This window comes from Hypanus sabinus, chromosome 11, assembly GCF_030144855.1.
Source record: "Hypanus sabinus isolate sHypSab1 chromosome 11, sHypSab1.hap1, whole genome shotgun sequence".
Lineage (NCBI taxonomy): Eukaryota > Metazoa > Chordata > Chondrichthyes > Myliobatiformes > Dasyatidae > Hypanus > Hypanus sabinus.
The window spans coordinates 95,442,399-95,463,447 of record NC_082716.1 but is presented as its reverse complement, the minus strand read 5'-3'; the positions used below and the strand labels follow the sequence as shown (position 1 = coordinate 95,463,447).

General features: G+C 41.5%; 1 protein-coding gene across 1 annotated transcript in view; it reads left to right on the top strand.

Annotated features, from left to right (window-relative positions):
- LOC132402202 (nucleus accumbens-associated protein 1-like) overlaps positions 1-2,139 on the top strand; it is a 67,185-nt gene extending 65,046 nt beyond the window's left edge. Inside the window, exon 6 of the mRNA XM_059984921.1 lies at positions 1,795-2,139. Within this exon, the coding sequence (XP_059840904.1) occupies positions 1,795-2,138 (344 nt within the window). The 3' untranslated portion in view covers position 2,139. The remainder of the gene's footprint in view (positions 1-1,794) is intronic.
- The last annotated feature ends 18,910 nt before the right edge of the window (positions 2,140-21,049 follow it).

The window sequence follows — 21,049 nt, the reverse complement described above, 5'->3', positions numbered from 1 at the left end:
CTTCATCTTCCTTTCCCTATCCTTCTGAGCCACAGGGCCAGACTCTGCCAGAGGCACGGCCACTGTCTCTTCCCCCAGGTAGGCTGTCCCCCCCAATAGTACTCAAACAGGAGTACTTACTGTCAAGCTGTACAGCCACAGGGGTACTCTCTAGTACCTGACTCTTCCCCTTCCCTCTCCTGACTGTGACCCATTCCTCTGTCCCCCGTGGTTCCAGAGTGACCACCTGCCTGTAACTCCTCTCCATCACCTCCTCACTCTCCCTGATCAGACGAAGGTCATCGAGCTGTATCTCCAGTTCCCTAACATGGTCCCTTAGGAGTTGCATCTTGATGCACCGAGTGGCCGTCCGGGATGCCGGGAGACTCCATGACCTCCCACATCTGACACCAACCATAGAAAACTGGCCTCACACACATACTGCTTCCTTTTGCAATTAACAACTGCCTCGCCTCGTCCCGTTACCGCCGAAGCCCGTTGAGCCAGAGCCCTGTCACTCTGCTGCCTCTCACTCCACTGCCCACTGGATATGGCTGCCTTCTTTTTAAACTGTTCGCGCTCAACTGGCTGACTTCACGCGCCTGCGTAATCTGGCCTCCCTCAGCATATTTGTTGCTGAGGGGAATTGCCACAGGGAAACCATGCACTAAATGCTTACTCCCCTTACTTCTCCTGATGGTCACACATCTACTACCTAAAGCCTGCACTCTGGGTGTGACCACCTCAGAAACATAGAAAAATAGGTGCAGGAGTAGGCCATTCGGCCCTTCGAGCCTGCACCACCATTCAGTATGATCATGGCTGATCATCCAACTCAAAACCCCTGTACATGCTTTCTCTCCATATCCTCTGATCCCTTTAGCCACAAGGGCCATATCTAACTTCATCTTAAATATAGCCAATGATCTGTTTCCTGTGACAGAGAATTCCACAGATTCACCACTCTCAGTAAAAGTTTCATCTATGAGGTGAAGTTTTCAGCCTCCCAGATGGTCCTGAGTACATCCAACTCCAGTTCCTTGAACTTGTCTGTCAGGATCTGAAGTTGGATACCCTTCCTGCAGACATTGTCATTAGAGAAACCATTAGTTACCCTGCAATTCCACATCTTACAGGAGCAGCATTCCACTACTGCAACTACCAGCTGTCTCTCGTCATTTTTTACTTCCGTGGTGTGTTGGAAGTCTAGGACAAAGAGACAGAACTTTAAAACTAGACGATCAATTATTTGAATAACAAAATTGTTCTGACGGGTTGTCTGGTCTAGGTCAGCCCTTTATTCTTCAGTGGAATACTAGTGGGCTGAGAACTCTCTTGATGATGGGTTGATACATACGATATGGAATCAATCTTTATAAAAAGGAAAACGAGAAACATCAGTATTATTCCACACTGTGACCTAGATGGTCCTAATGGTAGAAAGTTAATATGGAGACAGTTGCGGATAGAATTAAAATTATAATACAACTTAGAACTTATTGTCTCTCAAGAGATTGTTTTACTGAGTAGTACCACACTGTCAGAGATGTCATCTTTCAGACACTGTGTTCTACTGAGCTCTGCGTACCCTCTTAAAATGGCAAAGTGAGTAGTTAAAGAAGTGGATGTAATCCTGAGAAAAATTTACTTATTTCCCAGTTTTATTTAAAAAAAAACAATCATCTGGTCCTTATAACATTGCTGCCTGTGAAATGGTACATTACAGCTTCTACCTCCTTAAGAGAAACATTTCACTGATGGTCTGTTATGAAAGGTATGAGAAATAAATGTTTTTGTTTCCCTTCTCTCTTGCAGTTTACTGTCAGAATTTTGCTCCAAACTTCAAGGAGAGTGAGATGAATGCCATTGCTGCAGATATGTGTACCAATGCCCGAAGGGTGGTCCGCAAGCACTGGATCCCCAAGCTGAAGCTGATGCTGGCAGAGGGAGATGGAGTCTATCGTTCAGTCATCACTGACGTGGCTGGTGGAGGCTTGCCAGATGGAGCATCTGGGAGCCAAGAAATGGAGCTGTCAGGCACTGGGCACAGGCATGAAGCTGGTGGATTGAGAGCCAATGGCTCTGGCCACAGATATGAGACGGGTTTTCCGGATGGTTTAGATGACTCTGGGAGTGGGATTGTAGAGGCTCCAAACTAAAATATTCCAATTGTCATTCTCCTTCCCCCAAGAGAAACCCATGGTGTAGGACATATGGAGTCTCATGTTGTAGGGTTCTGTGTCTGGTCTCTTTATTTGATGCGTGTCAGTGGTGATGGACTGAGAACTGGAGATTCAGTCTGTGCAGTGTCAGTGAAGGAGACCATCACACCATTAACCCATTCACTGCTGGACATTCATGTACTGGTTTGGATATAACTGCCTAGAAATTGGGTATCACCTTTTTATGGTGTGATTTTTAAAAAAAAAACCAGTGTTGTGTTTCCCTGCAAAGCACCATGAGAGTATTCAGCATTGTTTGTAGCCATCTAGAGTGATTCACACCAGTAGACAGGGCTAAAACAGGACCTGTGTTGTTTGCAAATGGACTAAGCTCTGTGAGTTTCTGAAAATTTAATGATTATGAATCGGAGAAGAGCAGCAGCTCTTAAAAGCATGGTCCCCTTGGCAGCTGGACACTGGCTGCTGTGAAGACAGAGGCTACAGGGGAGGCCACCCTACAGTTTGTGGAAGAGAGCTGGATGTTGTCATCAGCGCTGGGTGGGGTGGAGCAAGGAATCCTCAGCCAAGACCACCAGAGGCAGGAGGTGGCTCCCACTGTCCTGGCTGTGAGAACTCCCATTCAGTTGGAAAAAAACACAAATAAGGTTCACGACCTCATGAGAACCCCCAGAGTGACCTGCCCACCTTTTGTAGCACCGTCATTCATTGATGTTAGTTATCAATGCAGGTGCTCTGGAGGAGAGGCAGATGAGGGTTTATTGTGTCATCTGAGCTGCCCCGGCCAATGACTGGTGAACTGTGTCGGTGTTAAGGATTGGAGTGTCTGCATTTTATCCAAAGTGGGGTCTGATTCTGTAGGCTCATCTTGAAAGCCTCTTTTCTTTATTGCCCATGTATTCACTGTCCCACAGTGTTGTCTACCGGGGGCTAAGGGTGGCAGTGTTCCACAAGGTCTTTCCCTGGTATCCTTTCTTGTCCTGGCTGTTCCTGTGCCTCATGACCCCTAGGCTCTGGTCTCCATGCTACTCTTCCTCCACACCATGACACCTTCAGACTGTTAGGCTGTGGAGTGTGTGGCAAACAGCCCTGAAGTATCTGCAGCTGAAAGGTTCCCCTACAAACATGGGCACTGGAATATCATTTTCAGAATACCTTGCATTTTCCACAATGATCCTGGTATTTGTATGAATTTTGTTATAGTAGAAAAGGGCAGCAGTCAAGGGGCTGTGTTTCTATGTGAGTAGACAGGCAAGTAGAGAGAGTAGTTCTGATCTTCAGGCAATGGCCAGAGGGGTGAATTCTGAATGAAGACCACCATCAGTGCTTCCCAGAAAGAAGGCATTAGCCACTAGGACCCACCCACAATAGGCTGCTCCCACTTGTATTCATGCTGAACACCTTTGCCTGAGATTCCATCTTCTCATCAGCAGTAGATGGAGAAATGTGGCTGTGTTTTATTCTGAGTAAGTTCAGAATTGGCTTTATCATGCAGAATGTGGTATATCCCAGTGGCGATCCTTGGAAAACCTGAGCCTGTGAATACACTGCCCTTCAGAGCGGTCCAGGCAGCAGGTAGCTTCATTGGCTCTTTGCTGATGGTGATAACTCCTGTCCCAAAACCTCTAGCACAGGGTCACCACCGAGATCCCCACAGGGTGAGGGCATCAGTAGCTCCATGCTGCAGAAAGTATTTACTATTTGTTACAGTATGCACAAGGGGCTAGTAGGTTTTTGAGCAGCTTGCAGCCTTTTGAAGCTTCCAGCCAGGGCCCCTGATGTCAAGGAGTGTCCCTTTAAATAGTCAGGAGAGCAGCAGATCTGAATTGTGTTGACACTAATGGGCATATTTAAAAAAAAAAACAGAAGTTGCACTCTGTTGCTCCAGTTATTTATGTAAGGATAGAAATATTTTCTTGAATAGTGGATTTTTAAAGTTTAAAATTATTACAATCAATTCTGGATTAAATCACACAGGGTGCTAATTACCAATTTCTAGGCACGTGTGTATGGCAAAATTGCCCCAAATGTAGATAAAGAAAAAGAATAACTTTCATTTTTATTAATCTTCCTTTTCCTACAGATCTTCCAAAGCAGTACAATTAAAATGTGGTCACTAGTATAGATAGGGGCAACGTTTACACCAACATGTCTGACAGAATCTGAGTGAGAAATATGGGTTTTTTAAAAAAACATAAAAATCTTCCCTAAAAATCTTCTTTAAACAGTGTCATGGAATCTTTTACAACCATTTGAGGTGACAGATGGGAGCAGAATGATGATGTAGCACTTCTTCGCTGCAGGACTGTAAGTCAGATGTCCAGGTCTTGGATTATGATCCAGGCAAGAATGTTATCCAAGGTGCAAACAAGACTATGGACACAGTTCTATTTTAAAAACTTCTAAATTATTCTTAGAGAGCACAGAAGTAGGCTCTATATTCCACAACATTTGTTCTAACCATCCAGAATTCAGTTGGACTACTGTTAGGTAAGACCATAAGCTCATAAGACACTGAAACAGAATTGGGCCACTTGGCCCATTGAGTCTGCTCCCCCATTCCAATATGGCTGATTTATTATCCCTCTCAACTCCATTCTTTTGCCTTGTCCCCATAACCTTTGATGCCCTGACTAATCATGAACCTATCAAACTCTGCTTTAATGACTAGGCCTCAGCCTCCATCTGTTGCAATGAATTTTTCAAATTCACCACCCTCAGGCTAAAGAAAGTCCTCCTTACCTCTGTTCTAAATTGATGTCCTCTATTCTGAGCCTGTGCACTTTGGTCCTAGACTCCCCCACACATAATCTCTACATTCGCTCTGTATTGGCCTATAAATATTTGATAGGTTTCAATGAGATCCTTCCCCTCCCCCCACCCCTTCTGAACTCCAGCAAGTACAGACCCAGAACCAGCAAACATTCCTCGTGTGCCCATTCATTCATTATGTGCATTGTCTTATGACCTAGGCAATCCTGGTCTTTCCATGACCATGATTTTTCTTGGCAAATGTTTCTACAGAAGTGGTTTTTCTATTGCTTTCTTCTGGGAAGTGTCTTTACAAGAAATGTGATGCCAGCCATTGTCAATATTCTTCAGAGATTGTCTGCCTGACATCGGTGGTTATAACCAGGACTTGTGATATGCACCAGCTGGTCATACGTCCATCCACCACCTGCTTCCATGCTTTCACGTGACCTTGCTTGGTGGCTAAGCAGGTGCTACAATTTGCCCAAGGGTGACCTGCAGGCTAATGAAAGGAAGGAGCACCTTACACCTCCTTTGGTAGAGATGTATCTCCACCCTGCCACCTCATACATTAACCCTTTCATTCCCGGAATCATTCTTGTGAACCACCTCATTCTCTGGACCCTTTCCAATGGCAGCATGTATTTTCTAAGAAAATAGGTAAAGGACACAAAAATGCTCACAATATTCTAAGTGCAGTCTGACCAATGCCTTATAAAGCCTCAGCACTACATCTTTGCTTTTATATTCTAGTCCTCTCGAAATGAATGCCAACATTGTATTTGCCTTCCTTCCCTCTAACTCAACCTGCAAGTTAACCTTAAAGAATCCTGCAAAAAACACTTAGATTTTTGAATATCCTCCCCATTCAGAAAATAGTATACACCTTTACTCCTACCAAAGTGCATGACCGTACACTTCACTGTATTCCATCTGCCACTTCTTTGCTCATTCTCCTAATCTTTGTCCATTCTGCAGGCTCCCTACTTCAACACCTTATGCTCCCCTATCTTTTTATTGTCTGCAAACTTGGCTACAAAATCATCAATTCCTCCACCCAGATCATTGACATATAATGTGAAAAGAAGCGGTCCCAACACTGACCCTTGTGGAACACCACTAGTCACCAGCATCCAACCAAAAAAGGCTCCCTTTATTCCCACACTTTTTATTCCTGCCAGTCATCCAATTTTCTCTCCATGCTAGTATCTTTCCTGTAATTCCATGTGCTCTTGTTAGCAGCTTCATGTCATAGCAGCTTCACTTCATAGCACTTATCAAAAGCCTTTGGAAAATTCAAGTGAACAACATCCACTGATGGTCCTTTGCCTGTTATTTCCTCAAAAAATTCCAATAGATTTGTCAGGCAAGATTCTCCCTTAAGAAAACCATGCTGACTTTGGCCTATTTTACCATGTGCCTCTCAGTACCCTGAAACCTCATCCTTGATAATAGATTCCAACATTTTCCCAACCACTGTAATCAGGCTAACTTGCCATAATTTCCTTTTTTCTGCACCCTTTCTTCTTAAAGAGTAGTGACATTTACAATTTTCCAGTTCTCTGGACCTGTTCCCAAATCTAGTGATTGTTGAAAGATCACTACTAATGCCTCCACAATCTCTTCAGCTACCTCTTTCAAAACCCTGGGATGTAAACCATCTGGTCCAGATGAACTTAAGACCTTTCAGTTTCCCAAGCACCTTCTCCTCAGTAATAGCAACAACCCTCACTTCAGCCCCCTAACACTCTCAAATTTCTGACATACTGCTAATGTCTTTCACAGTGAAGACTGACACAAAAACTGAGTTTGTCGGCCATTTGACCCCATTACTACCTCTCCAGTGTCAGTTTCTAGTGGTCTGATATTCACTCTCGCCTCTCTATATATCTGAAAAAATGGTTTGTATCTTTTATATTATTGACTGGACTTCATATTTCATCTTTTATCTCCTGATTATTTTTTTAAGTTGCTTTCTGTTTTGGTTGTATCATCTTATACTAATCTAGATTTTTCTTTTTGCAGCCCCATCTACACCCCAGTTTTCCTGCTACCCATTTGGGGGTATTTACAGTGGCTTATTAACCAATCAGCCAGTATATTTTTGGCTTGCGGGTTGAAACTGAAACAACTGGGGGAACCCATGCAATCACAGGGAAAATGTGCTGATTAGTCCACACCTAGAATATGACATACAATTCTATATGCACATCAGAGGAAGGACATAGTTGTGCTGGATCAAGTACAGGGGAGTTTTACTGAGATATTGCCTTGATTGGAAGAATTTGAGTGTTGAAGAGAATGACTAAGTTGGGCTTGTTTTCCCAGGTGTGACAGAGGCTGAGGGGTGACCCGATAGAAGTACAGTTGCAAGAAAAAGTTTATGAACCCTTTGCCTAGTTTCCTTCATTAATTACTCATAAAATGTGGTCTGGCCTTCATCTAAGTCACAATAATAGACACACACAATCTGCCTAAAACAAGCAATCGTATTTTTCATGTCTTTATTGAACTTATTATTTAATCATTCACAGTCTGGGCTGGAAAAAGAATGTGAACCTTTGTATTTAATAACTGGCAGAACCTCCTTTAGCAGAAATAACTTCCACCAAACCTTTCCTGACCAGACTTGCACAACAGTGAGGAGGAATTTTAGGCCATTCCTCCATACAAAACTGTTTCAGTTCATCAATATTTCTGGGATACCTTGCATGAACAGCCCTCTTCATGTCATGCCACAGCATCTCAATTGTGTTGAGGTCTGGACTCTGACTTGGGCATTCCAAAACATAAATTTACTTCTTTTTAAACCATTCTGTTGTTGATTTACTTTTGTGTTTCAGATCATTGTCTTGTTATATCATCCAACTTCTATTAAGCCTCAGGTGACAGACTGCTACCCTGAAATTCTCCTGTAAAATGTCTTGATAGAACTTTGAATTCATTGTTCCCTCAATGATTGCGAACTATCCAGGCCCTGAGGCAGCAAAGCAGCCACAAACCATGAAGGTCCTTTCACATTGCTTCACAATTGGGGTGTGGTTTTGTGCTGGTGTGCAGTGCCCTTTTATCTCCAAATATCGTGGTGTGTATTTTTGTATTGTGGTGTGTACTGCCAAAAATTACAACTTTTGTCTCATCTGTCTACAGAACATTGTCCCAGAAGTGTTGTGGGACATCCAAGTGGGATTTACAAACTTGAGATGTCCACCAATTTTTTTTTTGGAGAGCAGTGGTTTCCTTCTGTGGCATGCTTCCATGAACACCATTCTTGTTCAGTGTTTTTCTTATAGAGGACACAAGAACAGAGACTTTAGCAAGTTCTAGATATTTCTGCAGTTCTTTTGGTTTTACCCTTGGGTTCTTTTTTTACTTTCTTCAGCTTTGCATGTTGTGCTTTTGTTGTGATCTTTGCAGGATGTCCACTTCTAGGGAGAGTAGCAACAGTACTGAATCTCCTCCATTTTACTGTAGTCTGATGAACAGTCAAGTCTTTAGAAATGCTTTTTTTTGCCTTTTCCAGCTTCATACATCTCTGCAATTACTCTAACGTTCTCTGAAATTTGTTTTGATCATATAAACAGAACTTTCTTGATAAGAGCAGGCGTGCTTACTATTGACGAAGAGTAGTACAATCGTGTTATTAGTTTATGCAGATTGTGTCTGTATATTATTGTGACTTAGATGAAGATCAGACCACATTTTATGAATAATTAGTGCAGAAAACCAAGTAATTACAAAGAGTTCACGAACTTTTTCTTGCAACTGTATATAAAAATCTATATTGAAAACAAAAACATGGGCTTAAGATGAGAGTAAGGAGTTTTAAAAGGGATCTGAAGAGAAATTTTTTGTTTATTATAGAGAGTAGTTTGTATCTGGAACTTGTTGCTAGAGAACTTGTTGGTAGAATCAGATACAATTACTATCTTTAAGAGAAGTTTAGATAGACACTTAAAATAGGTAAGGCATAGTGTAGGTGGGCAGAAAGTTTGGCAACAACTGTAATATGACAGCTCTGGGTTTCAAATTCCTTGATCTGGCATGGCAGAGTTGTGGAAATAGAAGGAAACTTCTATTGCTGCACCCTTCCCTAAAGGGAGAATCTCAATGCTGTTACAAACAGGTAAGTTTAGTGTTAAGTAGGAAGCTGCAATGCTGTAGGCAGGACTAAGCTGAAGCTTTCTTTCCTCGTTCCAGTGACCCCAGCATTTTCCATGGCAGGGATTTTTACTCATGCTCTGGAGGAGATTCCTTCTTCAAAGTATTGCACTTTTGTCTTTGTAATGACTGTGGCCACCACTTGAAGCTAATCAATACTTGAGGACTATGGGGATGTTTGAGTAATATTATAAGGTTATGTCCAGGCATTACATGGAAATGACAGCCTGGCTTTCAAATGATCATGTGTAATGTCTGTTGAAATGGAGCAAATGAAGAATTTTATTTTAATTTTCTGACCAGTTCCTTGGCTGTGACCCAGATTCTTATCATCCTTCTTGGGAGCTGTAAGTTACACTTTTGGAGCTAGTTCTATATCTTTCTACCTTCTGAAATAGTGAGAAAATATATTGGCTACAAGGAATCTGTAGCCCAACCTATAAACATGATGATTCTCGGTAAGAGGAGGAGAAGAGGCAGGAAAGTGAAGAATGTAAGGTTGGAGTTTGCTTGGCAGCAAAAGAGTTGGCATTAATTACTGACATAACAACTCAGGGATGCTCACTCCCCTGGTCAAGTTCTCCACTAAAATTGGAGGTACAGATATTCACTGAAACATACCTGCCTTCTTATTTGAAGTGTTTCTGGTAACTGTGCGTGTGGACAAAATCCCAAACTTGGGTCAAAGTACTTGCAGATTGGAATGCTGTTTGCTCCTTCTATCCACAAATCAACAATGAAAGTGTATTTGTAATATGGCAATTAGGATCTTGATTGCTATTGATACGAAAATAATGCTGTGGTTTTTGTGATTGAGAACACTCTGCTGAAGGGTTTCGCTGCAAAGTCATGATCATGAGTATCCTTTTATGTACATCCACTCTAGGATGTGGGAGTTGCTGTGATGTACCCTTGAATCATGCACTGTTATCAGTTTCCAGTGGCCTTACTAACACACAATGGGACACCAACTTGTTTGAGGTCCTGGGTCTGCAATGAAATGATCTGCTAATTATTGATGTGATACTGTATCTTGTGGTGCTCCCATTGGTGTTTGTTGTATGTTCTACTTTAAATTAATAATATACAAATACAGATGTAGCTGTCAACTCTCATTGTCGGCATACTTCATATTTAACGTTTTGCTTCATTTTTCCATGAGGCTAAGTTTTAGGTGTAGTTGCTGAGAGCTGCCTCCTGTTGTTTAATTGGGTGAGGGATGAAAAATAATGACAAAAAGATTTCCAGCCTTGTTCATACTTCTCCACCCGAAACCCCATCCTTAACAATCGACTTCAACATTTTACCAACCACTGAGGTCAGGCTAACTGTCCTATGATTTCCTTTCATCTGCCTCTCTCCCATCTTGAAGAGTGGAGTGACATTTGCAAGATAGCCTTTTGGAGCAGCTTACGGTTGAGCGCACTAGGCGAAAGGCTATTCTGGATATGGTGTTATGTAATGAACTGGATTTGATTAGGGAGCTTAAGGTAAAGGAATCCTTGATATGACAGTGATAATATGATACAATTCATCCTGCAATTTGAGAAAAGTTAAAGTCAGACGAATCACTATTACAGTGGAGTAGAGGGAATTACAGAGGTATGAGAGAGATGCTGGCCACAATTGACTGGAAGGGGACAATAGACAGTGCAGCAATGGATGGAATTTCTGGGAGCAGTTTGAAAGACACAGGATTGATGCATCCCAAATAAGTATTCTAAAGACAGGATGACACAACAGTGATTGAGAAGGGAAGTCGAACCCACCATAAAAGCAAAAGAGCAAAAATTAGTGGGAAGTCAGAGAACTGGGAACTCTTAAAACCAACAGAATGCAACTAAAAAAGCCATAAGGAGGAAAAAGATTAAATGTGAAAGTAAGCTAGCCAATAATATTACGCAGGATACTAAAAGTTTTTTCAGATATATAAAGAGTAAAAGGCAGGCAAGAGTAGCTATTGGACTGCTGGAAAATGATGCTGCAGAGGTAGTAATAGTGAGTGTAGTTATTACTTGGGAGAATGTGCTTGGGAAGCTGAAAGGTCTGAAGGTGAATGACTACCTGGACCAGAACACCCGAGAATTCTGAAAGAGGTAGCTGATGTCATGCTCATTGGCTTGTAGTTTCCAGGCTTCTCCCTACTCTGAACAAAGGGACAATGAACTATCTTCCAATCTTTTGGTGCCTTGCTCATGGCAAATGGAGGTGCAACAATATCCATATATGCAAGTGTAATATAATAGCAATAACTGAAACCTGGTGATGGTGGTGAAACCTCAAATGTTGGTGGTGAATATAGTATTAAGGTATATACTTAGGAAAGATAAGCAAGATCATAAAGGTGGAGGAGTTGCCACATAAGAGAGAATTTAAACATGAGGCTGCTTATGATGGGAGATGAATTGAGAACTGGGTGAGAACTGAAAGCTATAAGAATAAGGAATAACATTGAGCGTATGTTACAGACCCCCTAATGCTGATTTAAATAAAAAACTATCAGAATATTAAAAAAGCATGTTCTGCTGGTGATGTTATAGTTATGGAAGATTTTAATTCCCAAATATTGAGTGGGATAACCCAGTGATTAATGGATTACAGGAAAGTGAATTCATTGAATTATTGAATGATTGTTTTTTGACTCATTATGTAAATACATCAACAAGAAGGGAGGCATGTCTAGATTTGATATTCTGTAGCAATCAGGACATAATATTGAGTACAAAAGTTTTTGAGCTTTCAGGAACAAGCGATAATAACATTGTTAGTTTTGAAGTTTTTCGGGAGAGTATATCAGTAAAAACCAAAGCCGTTAATTTGAATTTCAGAAAGGCAAAGTTTGTGCAGAAGACCTTAGAAGGTAAATTGGAAGGAACAATGGAGTTGATTTAAAGAGGTAATAAATACAGTGCAGGAAATATTTATACCCAAGTTCGGGAGAAGCAAAGAAAATAATAGATCAACTGCATAGATAAAACATAGAAGAAAAGACAGCTATTAGGAATACAGAAAAAAATACTAATGGCATTAACCATAGGGCATATGAAAATATGAGAGCTATAGTCAGGAGAGAAGTTCAGATTACCAAAAGGCAGGTTGCGAAGAATATTATTGATAATATTGATTGACACCAAGATTTTTATTTTCAGTCAAGAAGGAAGTTAAGTGTATTAGAAATAATAATGGGGTGATAAATTATGCAGAGAAGGACATTAACAAATACTCTTAACTCATATTTTGCTAAAGTATTCAACTCCGAAGAAGTTAACAATATGCCATTAAGTGTGGAGAAAGATAAGGTTGTTTTAAATGACTTAGAGATCTTAGGAAGTGAGTTCCTGCTTCAGCTGAAAAGACAAAGTTAATAAATCTCCAAGACCAGACAACATATATCCAGGGGTATTTAAAGAGGTCAGTGATTATAAATACAAACCCCTAACATGTATTTTTCAAAAAGTCAATGAAGACTGGTGAAATCCCTAAGGACTGGAAATTTGTCTCAGAACATAAGAAGGGTTACTGCACTGACCTTGGTAATTATAGACTAGTAAGCTTAACATGTATTGTAGGTAAGGTAATAGAAACATTAATAAAGAATGAGTTGGAAAAGCAGCTGATAAGAACAGACATGTTAGCAGAAAGCCAGCATGGGCTTAGAAAAGGGAAATCAATTTCCACGTTAATAATATGCTGGAGTTCTATGAAGAGGCAACTAAAATTTGGGATAAGAATAGAGCAGTTGATATCATTGGGGCCTTCAGAAGGCTTTTGGCAGGGGAACCCCACAAGAGGTTAATAATCAAATTATAGAAGGTAGGGATTCAGGGTAAAATGTGCAAAAGGGGGCTCAAAGAAAAGAAAATGACAAGATAGGGTGAGAAGATAATTTTCACACATAGAAGGTGTTAAAAGTGGGGTTCTGCAGTGATCAGTTTTGGAGCTGATACTGTTTTTAATTTACATTAATGATTTGAATACACAAATAAACTAGTAAGGTTTGCTGATGACACAAAATTAGAGGGAACAGGCTGATAATATTTCAGGCAGCAGAATCAATGTAGTTAGGTCTAACAAAATCCAGATGTGGGAAGATAAATGGCAGATGAAATTTAATGTAAGTAAATGTAAAATATTACATATAAGAAGTAGTAATATTTGATATAAAGATATATTAGGGGGTTCTTGAGTTAGAAAGTGCCCTGTATGAGAAGGATTTGGGTAGATTTACAAGGATGTTGCCTAGATTGGGGAGCATGCCTTATGAGAATAGGTTGAGTGAACTCGGCCTTTCCTCCTTGGAGTGACAGAGGATGAGAGGTGATCTGATAGATGTGTATAAGATAATGAGCGGCATTGATCGTGTGGATAGTCAGAGGTTTTTTTTCCCCAGGGCTGAAATGGCTAGCATGAGAGGGTGCCTAGGTAGTTCTATGGTAAGGACATGTTCGGTACAGCTTTGTGGGCTGAAGGGCCTGTATTGTTCTGTAGGTTTTCTATGTTTTCTATCCTGGAAGACTCATCACTATCAGTTCACAGAACTGATAATTCACAGAAGTGGATTAGAAAGGCAAATAGAATGTTGTCTATATAATGTGCTCAGTGGAGTTCAAGTCTAGGAATGTTCTCCTTAAGCTGTATAAAGCACTTTTGAGGCCACACCTTGGGTACTGTATACAATTTATGTCTCCATATTTTGTGAAGGCACTGCAGAGAGTCCAGAGAAGGGTGACGAGACTCATTCCAGGTCTGCAGTGTATGAGCTATGAAGAAAGATTGAAAGAAAGATTTAAAACTCTTTAGCCTAAGTAGACATAGAATGGGAAGAGAATTGATAGAAGTGTTCAAAATCATTAAGGGTATAAGTAAGTTGGTTATCAGCTGCTACTTCAAAATTAATCCATTAATGAGGACATGGGGCTATAGATAGAGACTGGCTAAAGGGAGATTTCACACTAACATCAGGAAGCATTTCTTTACAGTGATTTGTGGACACATGGAACAAACTACCTAGTTGTGTAGTTGAGAGTTGTACCTTAGAGACTTTCAAATCGAAACTTGTTAGTTATTTCAATACTCTGTGAATTGGAACTTGGCAAGCATGGTTGGGCTGAATAGCCTGTCCTTGTCAAAAAATTTCTGATGTTCTAGTGTTCTCCCATTAGTCTCCCTCCTGGCACTTACCTCTGCAAGTGGAAGGAGTGCTACACCTACACATTCGCCTCCTCCCTCACCTTGATTCAGGGGTCTCAAACAGTTTGTCCAGTGAGGTAGCACTTCACCTGTGAGTCTCTCAGGGTCATCTACAGTGTCTGGTACTCCTGTTATTGTCTCTTTTACAATGGTGAGACCCAGCATAGATTGGGGGACTCTTTCACTCAATCCATAACAAACAGGATTTCCCAGTGGCTAACCATTTTAATATCAATCCTCTTTCCCATCCTGACATTTTGGTCCATGGCCTCCTCTACTGCCACAATGAAGCCACTCTCAGGTTTGAGGATCAACACCTCATGTCCTGTCAGGGTAGCTTCTAACCTGATAGTGTGAATAATAATTTCACTAACTTTTGTTGTTGTGTTTGTTTTTGTTTTCACATCCTCCTTCCTTGCCGCTTCTTTCATTCCCCACTTCGGTGCCCTCTTACATTTTCTCTTTTCTTTACCTGCCTATTAGCTCCCTCTAGTGCCCCTTCCCTTTCTCCCATGGTCCACTCTCCTTATCAGATTCCTCCTTCAACTCTTTACCTTTTCCATCTATCCACCTTCCTTCCCCTTTACCTGGCTTACCCTATCATCTTTTAGCGTGTACTCTTCCTCTCCCCCCCCCCCATCCCCAATTTCTTATTCTAGCTTCTTCTCTTCCTTACTAGGCCTGATGAAGGGTCTCAGCATGAAATGTCCAACTGTTTATTCCTTTCCATAGATGCATCCAAAGCTGCTGAGTTCCTTCAGCATTTTGTATGTGTTACTGTGGATTTCCAGGATCTGCAGAACCTTGTGTTTATAACAGAGCCAACTTGCACCTCTTGCCTTTGGAAGTTGTTTCTATTCAGGTGCAAGACCCTGGTTCCAGACTGAACTAAATTACATTAATTTTTTATCTAAATTTCACTCATATAATCACTATTCATTTCTTCTTAACTACCATATCATAATTTAATCCTTTATTATTATGTGTTTTATGAACTAAATATATATCATGGATACAAATCTTAACTAATTGACAAATACAAATTTGAGAGGGTGAATCTCACCATAAATCTGTGACAGCAAATGTTGTTCAAATGTGGTAGAAAGAACAAAATGTGTGATGGTGCAGATATTTAGGTGAATAAATATTGATCAAACATTGTTCAGATAAAGCAAGTCTCACTGCAATTTAGTTTCATTTTAACAGGCTTCGAGAATGAGACTGGGAGAAGAAACCTATTAAAAGGTAAATTTCATTGACTGGTTATTTGAAAGGCACTCTAAGCAATAAAAGGAAGGTAAGGAGAAGCTATTGTGGGAGTAGATCAGTGTAGGAGTGGGGAGTTGAGGCTTTGGCTTGAGAGGAGGCAGAGGAGAGACTGGTGAAATGCACTAAAATTGATTTTCAACTTTGCTCTTAGAATGATGCCATTGGGGAAGTCAGTTAAGGCAGTGGAATGATATTCCTGTAAGATGTGGGGGATCATTGTCCATGAAGACTACATCTGTGGGAAATGTGCCCAGTTCTAACTCTCACTGATCATGTTAAGAAATTTGGAGTTGGAGGTGGATACACTGAGGACCATATAGCACACTGAGAGTATTATAGATCAGAGTTTCACTGAGGTGGATGATGAGAACCATACAGGATACTGAGAGTATAGATCAGTTTTGGTTAGGTGGTCACTCCTGAACTGCAGGTTGCAGGTAGTTGAGTGAATGCCTGAAGAAGCAAGGGGACAGTGTTTTCCTGTGGCTATTCCCTGAGCAGCAAGTATAGCCTTTTGTATACTGCTAGGGAATGACTTTTCTGGGTAAAACAGCAGGAACCAATTCATTGGCACTGATGCTGTCTCTGACACTCAGTGGTAGGTGGTAGTGGTAGTGATGTGATTGTTGGGGGAATGGGGGTTAGCAGAGAGGAGATATTGGGGCTGCAAAAGATACTCGGATGATGTGTTGCCTCCTGGGTGCCAGTGGCTGCAGAACATCTTCAAGGAGAAGGAGTGCAGCCCATGTTTGTGGTGCATATTGGTAGCAATGACATAGGTAGACAGAGGGTTAAGGTCCTGCATAGTGAATTTGGAGAGTTAGAGAAAAAAATTAAAGAGCAGAACTTCCCAGGTTATTAATCGCTGGATTACTCCCAGTGCCATGTTGCTAGTCTGAGTAGGAACAGAAAGAGCACATGAAAGTGTGGCTGAGGAGCTGTTGCAGGAGACAGGGATTCAGGTTTCTGGAGCAATGGGTAAACTGTACAAAAGGCATGGGTAGCACCTTAACTTGAGGGGAACAATATCCTGGCAGGAAGGTTCACTGCTGCTCCTCTGGAGGCATGGGACCAAGAGCACTTGGTTACAGATGGAGGGATTGAAGCTAAGTTCTGTTTCTGAGGATTGGAGAATGGCTAATGTTATCCCACTTTTCAAGAAAGGAGGGAGGGAGAAAACAGAGAACTATCATCCTGTCAGCCTAACATCAGTAGTGGGGAAGATGCTAGAGTCCATTATTAAAGATGAAATAGTGGCATATCTAGAAAGCAGTGATAGGATTGGGACGAGCCAGCATGGATTTACCAAGGGCAAATCATGCTTGACTAATCTATTGGAGTTTTTCGAGGATGTAACCAGGAAGTTAGACGGGGGAGATCCAGTGGATGTAGTGTACCTCGATTTTCAGAAGGCATTTGATAAGGTCCCACATAGGAGATTGGTGGGTAAAATCAAAGCTCAGGGCATCGGGGGGAAGACATTGACATGGATAGAAAACTGGTTGGCAGATAGAAAGCAAAGGGTAGCGGTGAATGGGTGTTTCTCGGAATGGCAGGTGGTGACCAGTGGGGTGCCACAGGGCTCGGTATTGGGACCACAGCTGTTTACAATTTATGTCAACGATTTAGATGAAGGCATTGAGAATAACATCAGCAAATTTGCTGATGATACTAAGCTGGGTGGCAGTGTGATATGTGATGAGGATGTTAGGAGAATTCAGGGTGACTTGGATAGGCTGGGTGAGTGGGCAGATACTTGGCAGATGACGTTTAATGTGAGTAAGTGTGAGGTTATCCACTTAGGGAGTAATAACAGGAAGGCAGATTATTATCTGAATGGTGTAGAGTTAGGTAAGGGAGAAATACAAAGAGATCTAGGAGTCCTTGTTCATCAGTCACTGAAAGTGAATGAGCAAGTGGAGCAGGCAGTGAAGAAGGCTAATGAAATGTTGGCCTTTATTACAAAGGGAATTGAGTACAAGAGCAAAGAAATCCTTTTGCATTTGTACAGGGCCCTGGTGAGACCACACCTGGAGTATTGGGTACAGTTTTGGTCTCCAGGGTTAAGGAAGGACATCCTGGCTCCGATCCAAGGAGACATTGCTTTGTGGATCGAGAACTGGCTTGCCCACAGAAGGCAAAGCATGGTTGTAGACGGGCCATATTCTGCATGGAGGCTGATGACCAGTTGAGTGCCTCGGGGATCTGTTCTGGGACCACTACTCTTTGTGATTTTTATAGATGAACTGGATGAGAAAGTGGAGGGATGGGTTAGTAAATTTGCTGATGACACAAAGGTTGGGGGTGTTGTGGATAGTGTGGAGGGCTGTCAGAGGTTACAGCAGGACATTGATAGGATGGAAAACCTGTCTGAGAAGTGGTAGATGGGGTTCAACCCAGATAAATGTGAGTTGGTTTATTTTGGTAGGTCAAATATAATGAAAGAATATAGTATTAATGACAAGACTTTTGGCAGTGTGGAGGATCAGAGGGATCTTGGGGTCCAAGTCACTTGGGGACACTCAAAGCTGGTTGACTCTGGTTAAGAAGGCATATGGTGCATTGGCCTTCATCAATCGTGGGATTGAGTTTAGGAGCCGAGAGGTAATGTTGCAGCTGTATAGGACCCTGGTCAGGTCCCACTTGGTGTACTGTGCTCAGTTCTGGTCACTTCACTACAGGAATGATGTGGAAACTAAAGGAAAGGTGTAGAGGAGATTTACAAGGATGTTGCCTGGATTGGGGAGTATGCCTTATGAAAACTGGTTGAGTGAACTCAGCCTTTTTTCCTTGGAGCAATGAAGGATGAGAGGTGTCTTGATAGAGGTGTATAAGATGATGCGAGGCATTGATTGTGTTGTTACGAATGCAGCAGCAATGAATATGAAATTAAGGCAGGGTTTAAAACAAATCCGGAGATTTATTAACCTCTGCTCAAACTTAGAAAAGTAAACAAAAATTAACCTCCAGAAGTTAACAGGCGGCTCAAACTTAGAAACTGGACTGCAAAGGAAAAATAAACATGCAACAAACAAAATGGGTGGGCCTCACACCTGTGACCAGTAACAACAACGTTGCATCAAAAATAAAAAAAATGAGAACTATATTACCGATCACGGGCTTGGTTTTTATTCCATTTGGAACATGACATAGCATCATCCCACTCACAAGACCATTACATCCTCCCACTGTCCCGTTCAAACTGTGGGTATGTTACACCTCCCTCCAGAAAGGGGAAACTTTAGTCTATTTAGAGCAAAATTTTCACTACCATTTACAAAACATATACAAATGTATAACATGTACAATGTACATATAAGTATTATACAGCACCTTACAAACTAATATACAGTAGGAGTGTTACAAATAATAAGATTCCACCATTAAAAAATTACATTGTAAATTCAACATTAAACAGAATCACCAATCATATTACCTTTGCCTTTAATATGCATTATTAAAATATATCACTATGAAATTAAACTTAAGTTTGATTAACATTTCAATTTTACCCAGTTGGGATGAGAATATCAGGAATTGCCTGAATTTTTGCCCCATTAAATGGAGGAACCAGTTTAACTCCCTGATTAGCAATAAACAGTTCCCTAGAACTAGAGGACTGATTCTTGGACCTTAACTTCGCTATCACTAACTCAAAATCCATATGTTTTTCTGCAGCTTCTAATTGTTTCTCGAAAGCTACCTGTTCCAGGTGCAACTGGATCACTCCCTTACTGACAGGGAACTTTATCTAATTCCGCTTCAGCAAAATCTCCCAAATTTGTATAGTGTTCCGTGATTGTTCTCTGAATTATTAGCTTAGTTTTAATCGTCAGAATTTCTTTAAGCTTCAGATCTTTAGTAATTTCCCACACCTCACCCGTTACTGCATACACTAATGCCACAGGGGTTGGTGTTTCCAGAAAATTATTAATATCCATGGCTGCTAACCCACACATCAATCAAACAAAAGGAATCGAGTATCCCCCCCCCCCTTTTCTAAATCAGATCGATAATTAAACAAGCTCACAATGGGTTCAAATTTGGACGAGCCCCCACATTTGTTATGTATGCAGCAGCAATGAATATGAAACTGAGACAAGGTTTAAAACAAATCCTGAGATTTAGTAACCTCTGCTCAAACTTAGAAAAGTAAACAAATGACTAACTTCCGGAAGTTAACAGGCAGCACAGACATTCAAACTTAGAAACTGTTCTTAACGAGTTCACATCCAAGCACAGACTAAAGTGATAAATTCAAAAGTCCATGTGATTTGTACAGTCAGTAAAGAGAGACTTCCCCGAACCAAACGATTCCTTCTAGGTATCAACGATCTGCTGATTCCACAGCTGGGAGATGCCTTGTTCGCAGAAATCACCAGGAAATAAAAGGAATTGACCTTTTGACTGGAGGGTGGTCACTTCCTGACCTGGCAGGGGTTTAACTCAAATATGCATGCCCCAATTCCTGAACGAAGTCAAAGGTCCCCAAAGTTGAAGTCATTCCCCAAAATGCTGAATGACAGTAACTTTATCCAATCCTTTGAACTTGGATAACTCCGGTAATGCCTTCACTCTCCAATACTGGACTGCAAGGGAAAAATAAACGTGCAAAAAAAAACTGTGGGGCCTCACACCTCTGACCGGTAACAACATTGCATCAAAAATAAAAATCAGAACTGCATTGCAGATCGTGGGCTTGTTTTCTATACTGTTTGGAACATACCATCGTATGACATAACATCATCCCATTCACAAGACCATTACATCATCTCACTGTCCCATTCAAACTGTGGGTATGTAACAGTGCTGATAGTCAGAGCCTTTTTCCCCAGGATTGAAATGGCCAGCAGGAGAGGGCACAGTTTTAAGGTGCTTGGAAGTAGGTACAGAGGCGCTGTCAGGGTAAGTTTTTTACACGGGTGAGTGCTTGGAATGGGCTGCCAGCAACGGTGGTAGAGGTGGATACAATAGGGTTTTTTTAAGAGACTCCTGGACAGGCACATGGAGCTTAGAAAAATAGAGGGCTATGGATAACCCTAGGTAATTTCTCAGGTAAGGATATGTTCAGCACAGCTTTGTGGGTCGAAGGGCCTGTATTGTGCTGTAGGCTTTCTATGTTTCTGAGAGGGAAGCCAGAATGGGAAATGGAAAAAGAGAGAAGGGGGAGGGGGAGGGGGAAGAAATTACTGGAGTTTAGAGAAATAAATATTATTGTCATTACATCGGAGGCTACGCAGGTAGAATATGTGGCATTGCTCCTCCAACCTGACAGTACCTCATCGTGGCAGTAGGAGAGGCTATGGACCGACATATGGGAATGGGTAGTGGAATTAAAATGGTTGGCCACCAGAAAATCCTGCTCATTTTGGATGGAGAAGGTGTCCGCGACAAGGTGGTCCCCCATTCTATGTCTGGGCTCACCAATGTAGGAGAGGCTACACCAGAAGCACCAGATACATTGATAGGCTTGCAGTGATCTGTTGTCTCACCTGGAAGGACTATTTGGGGCCCTGAAT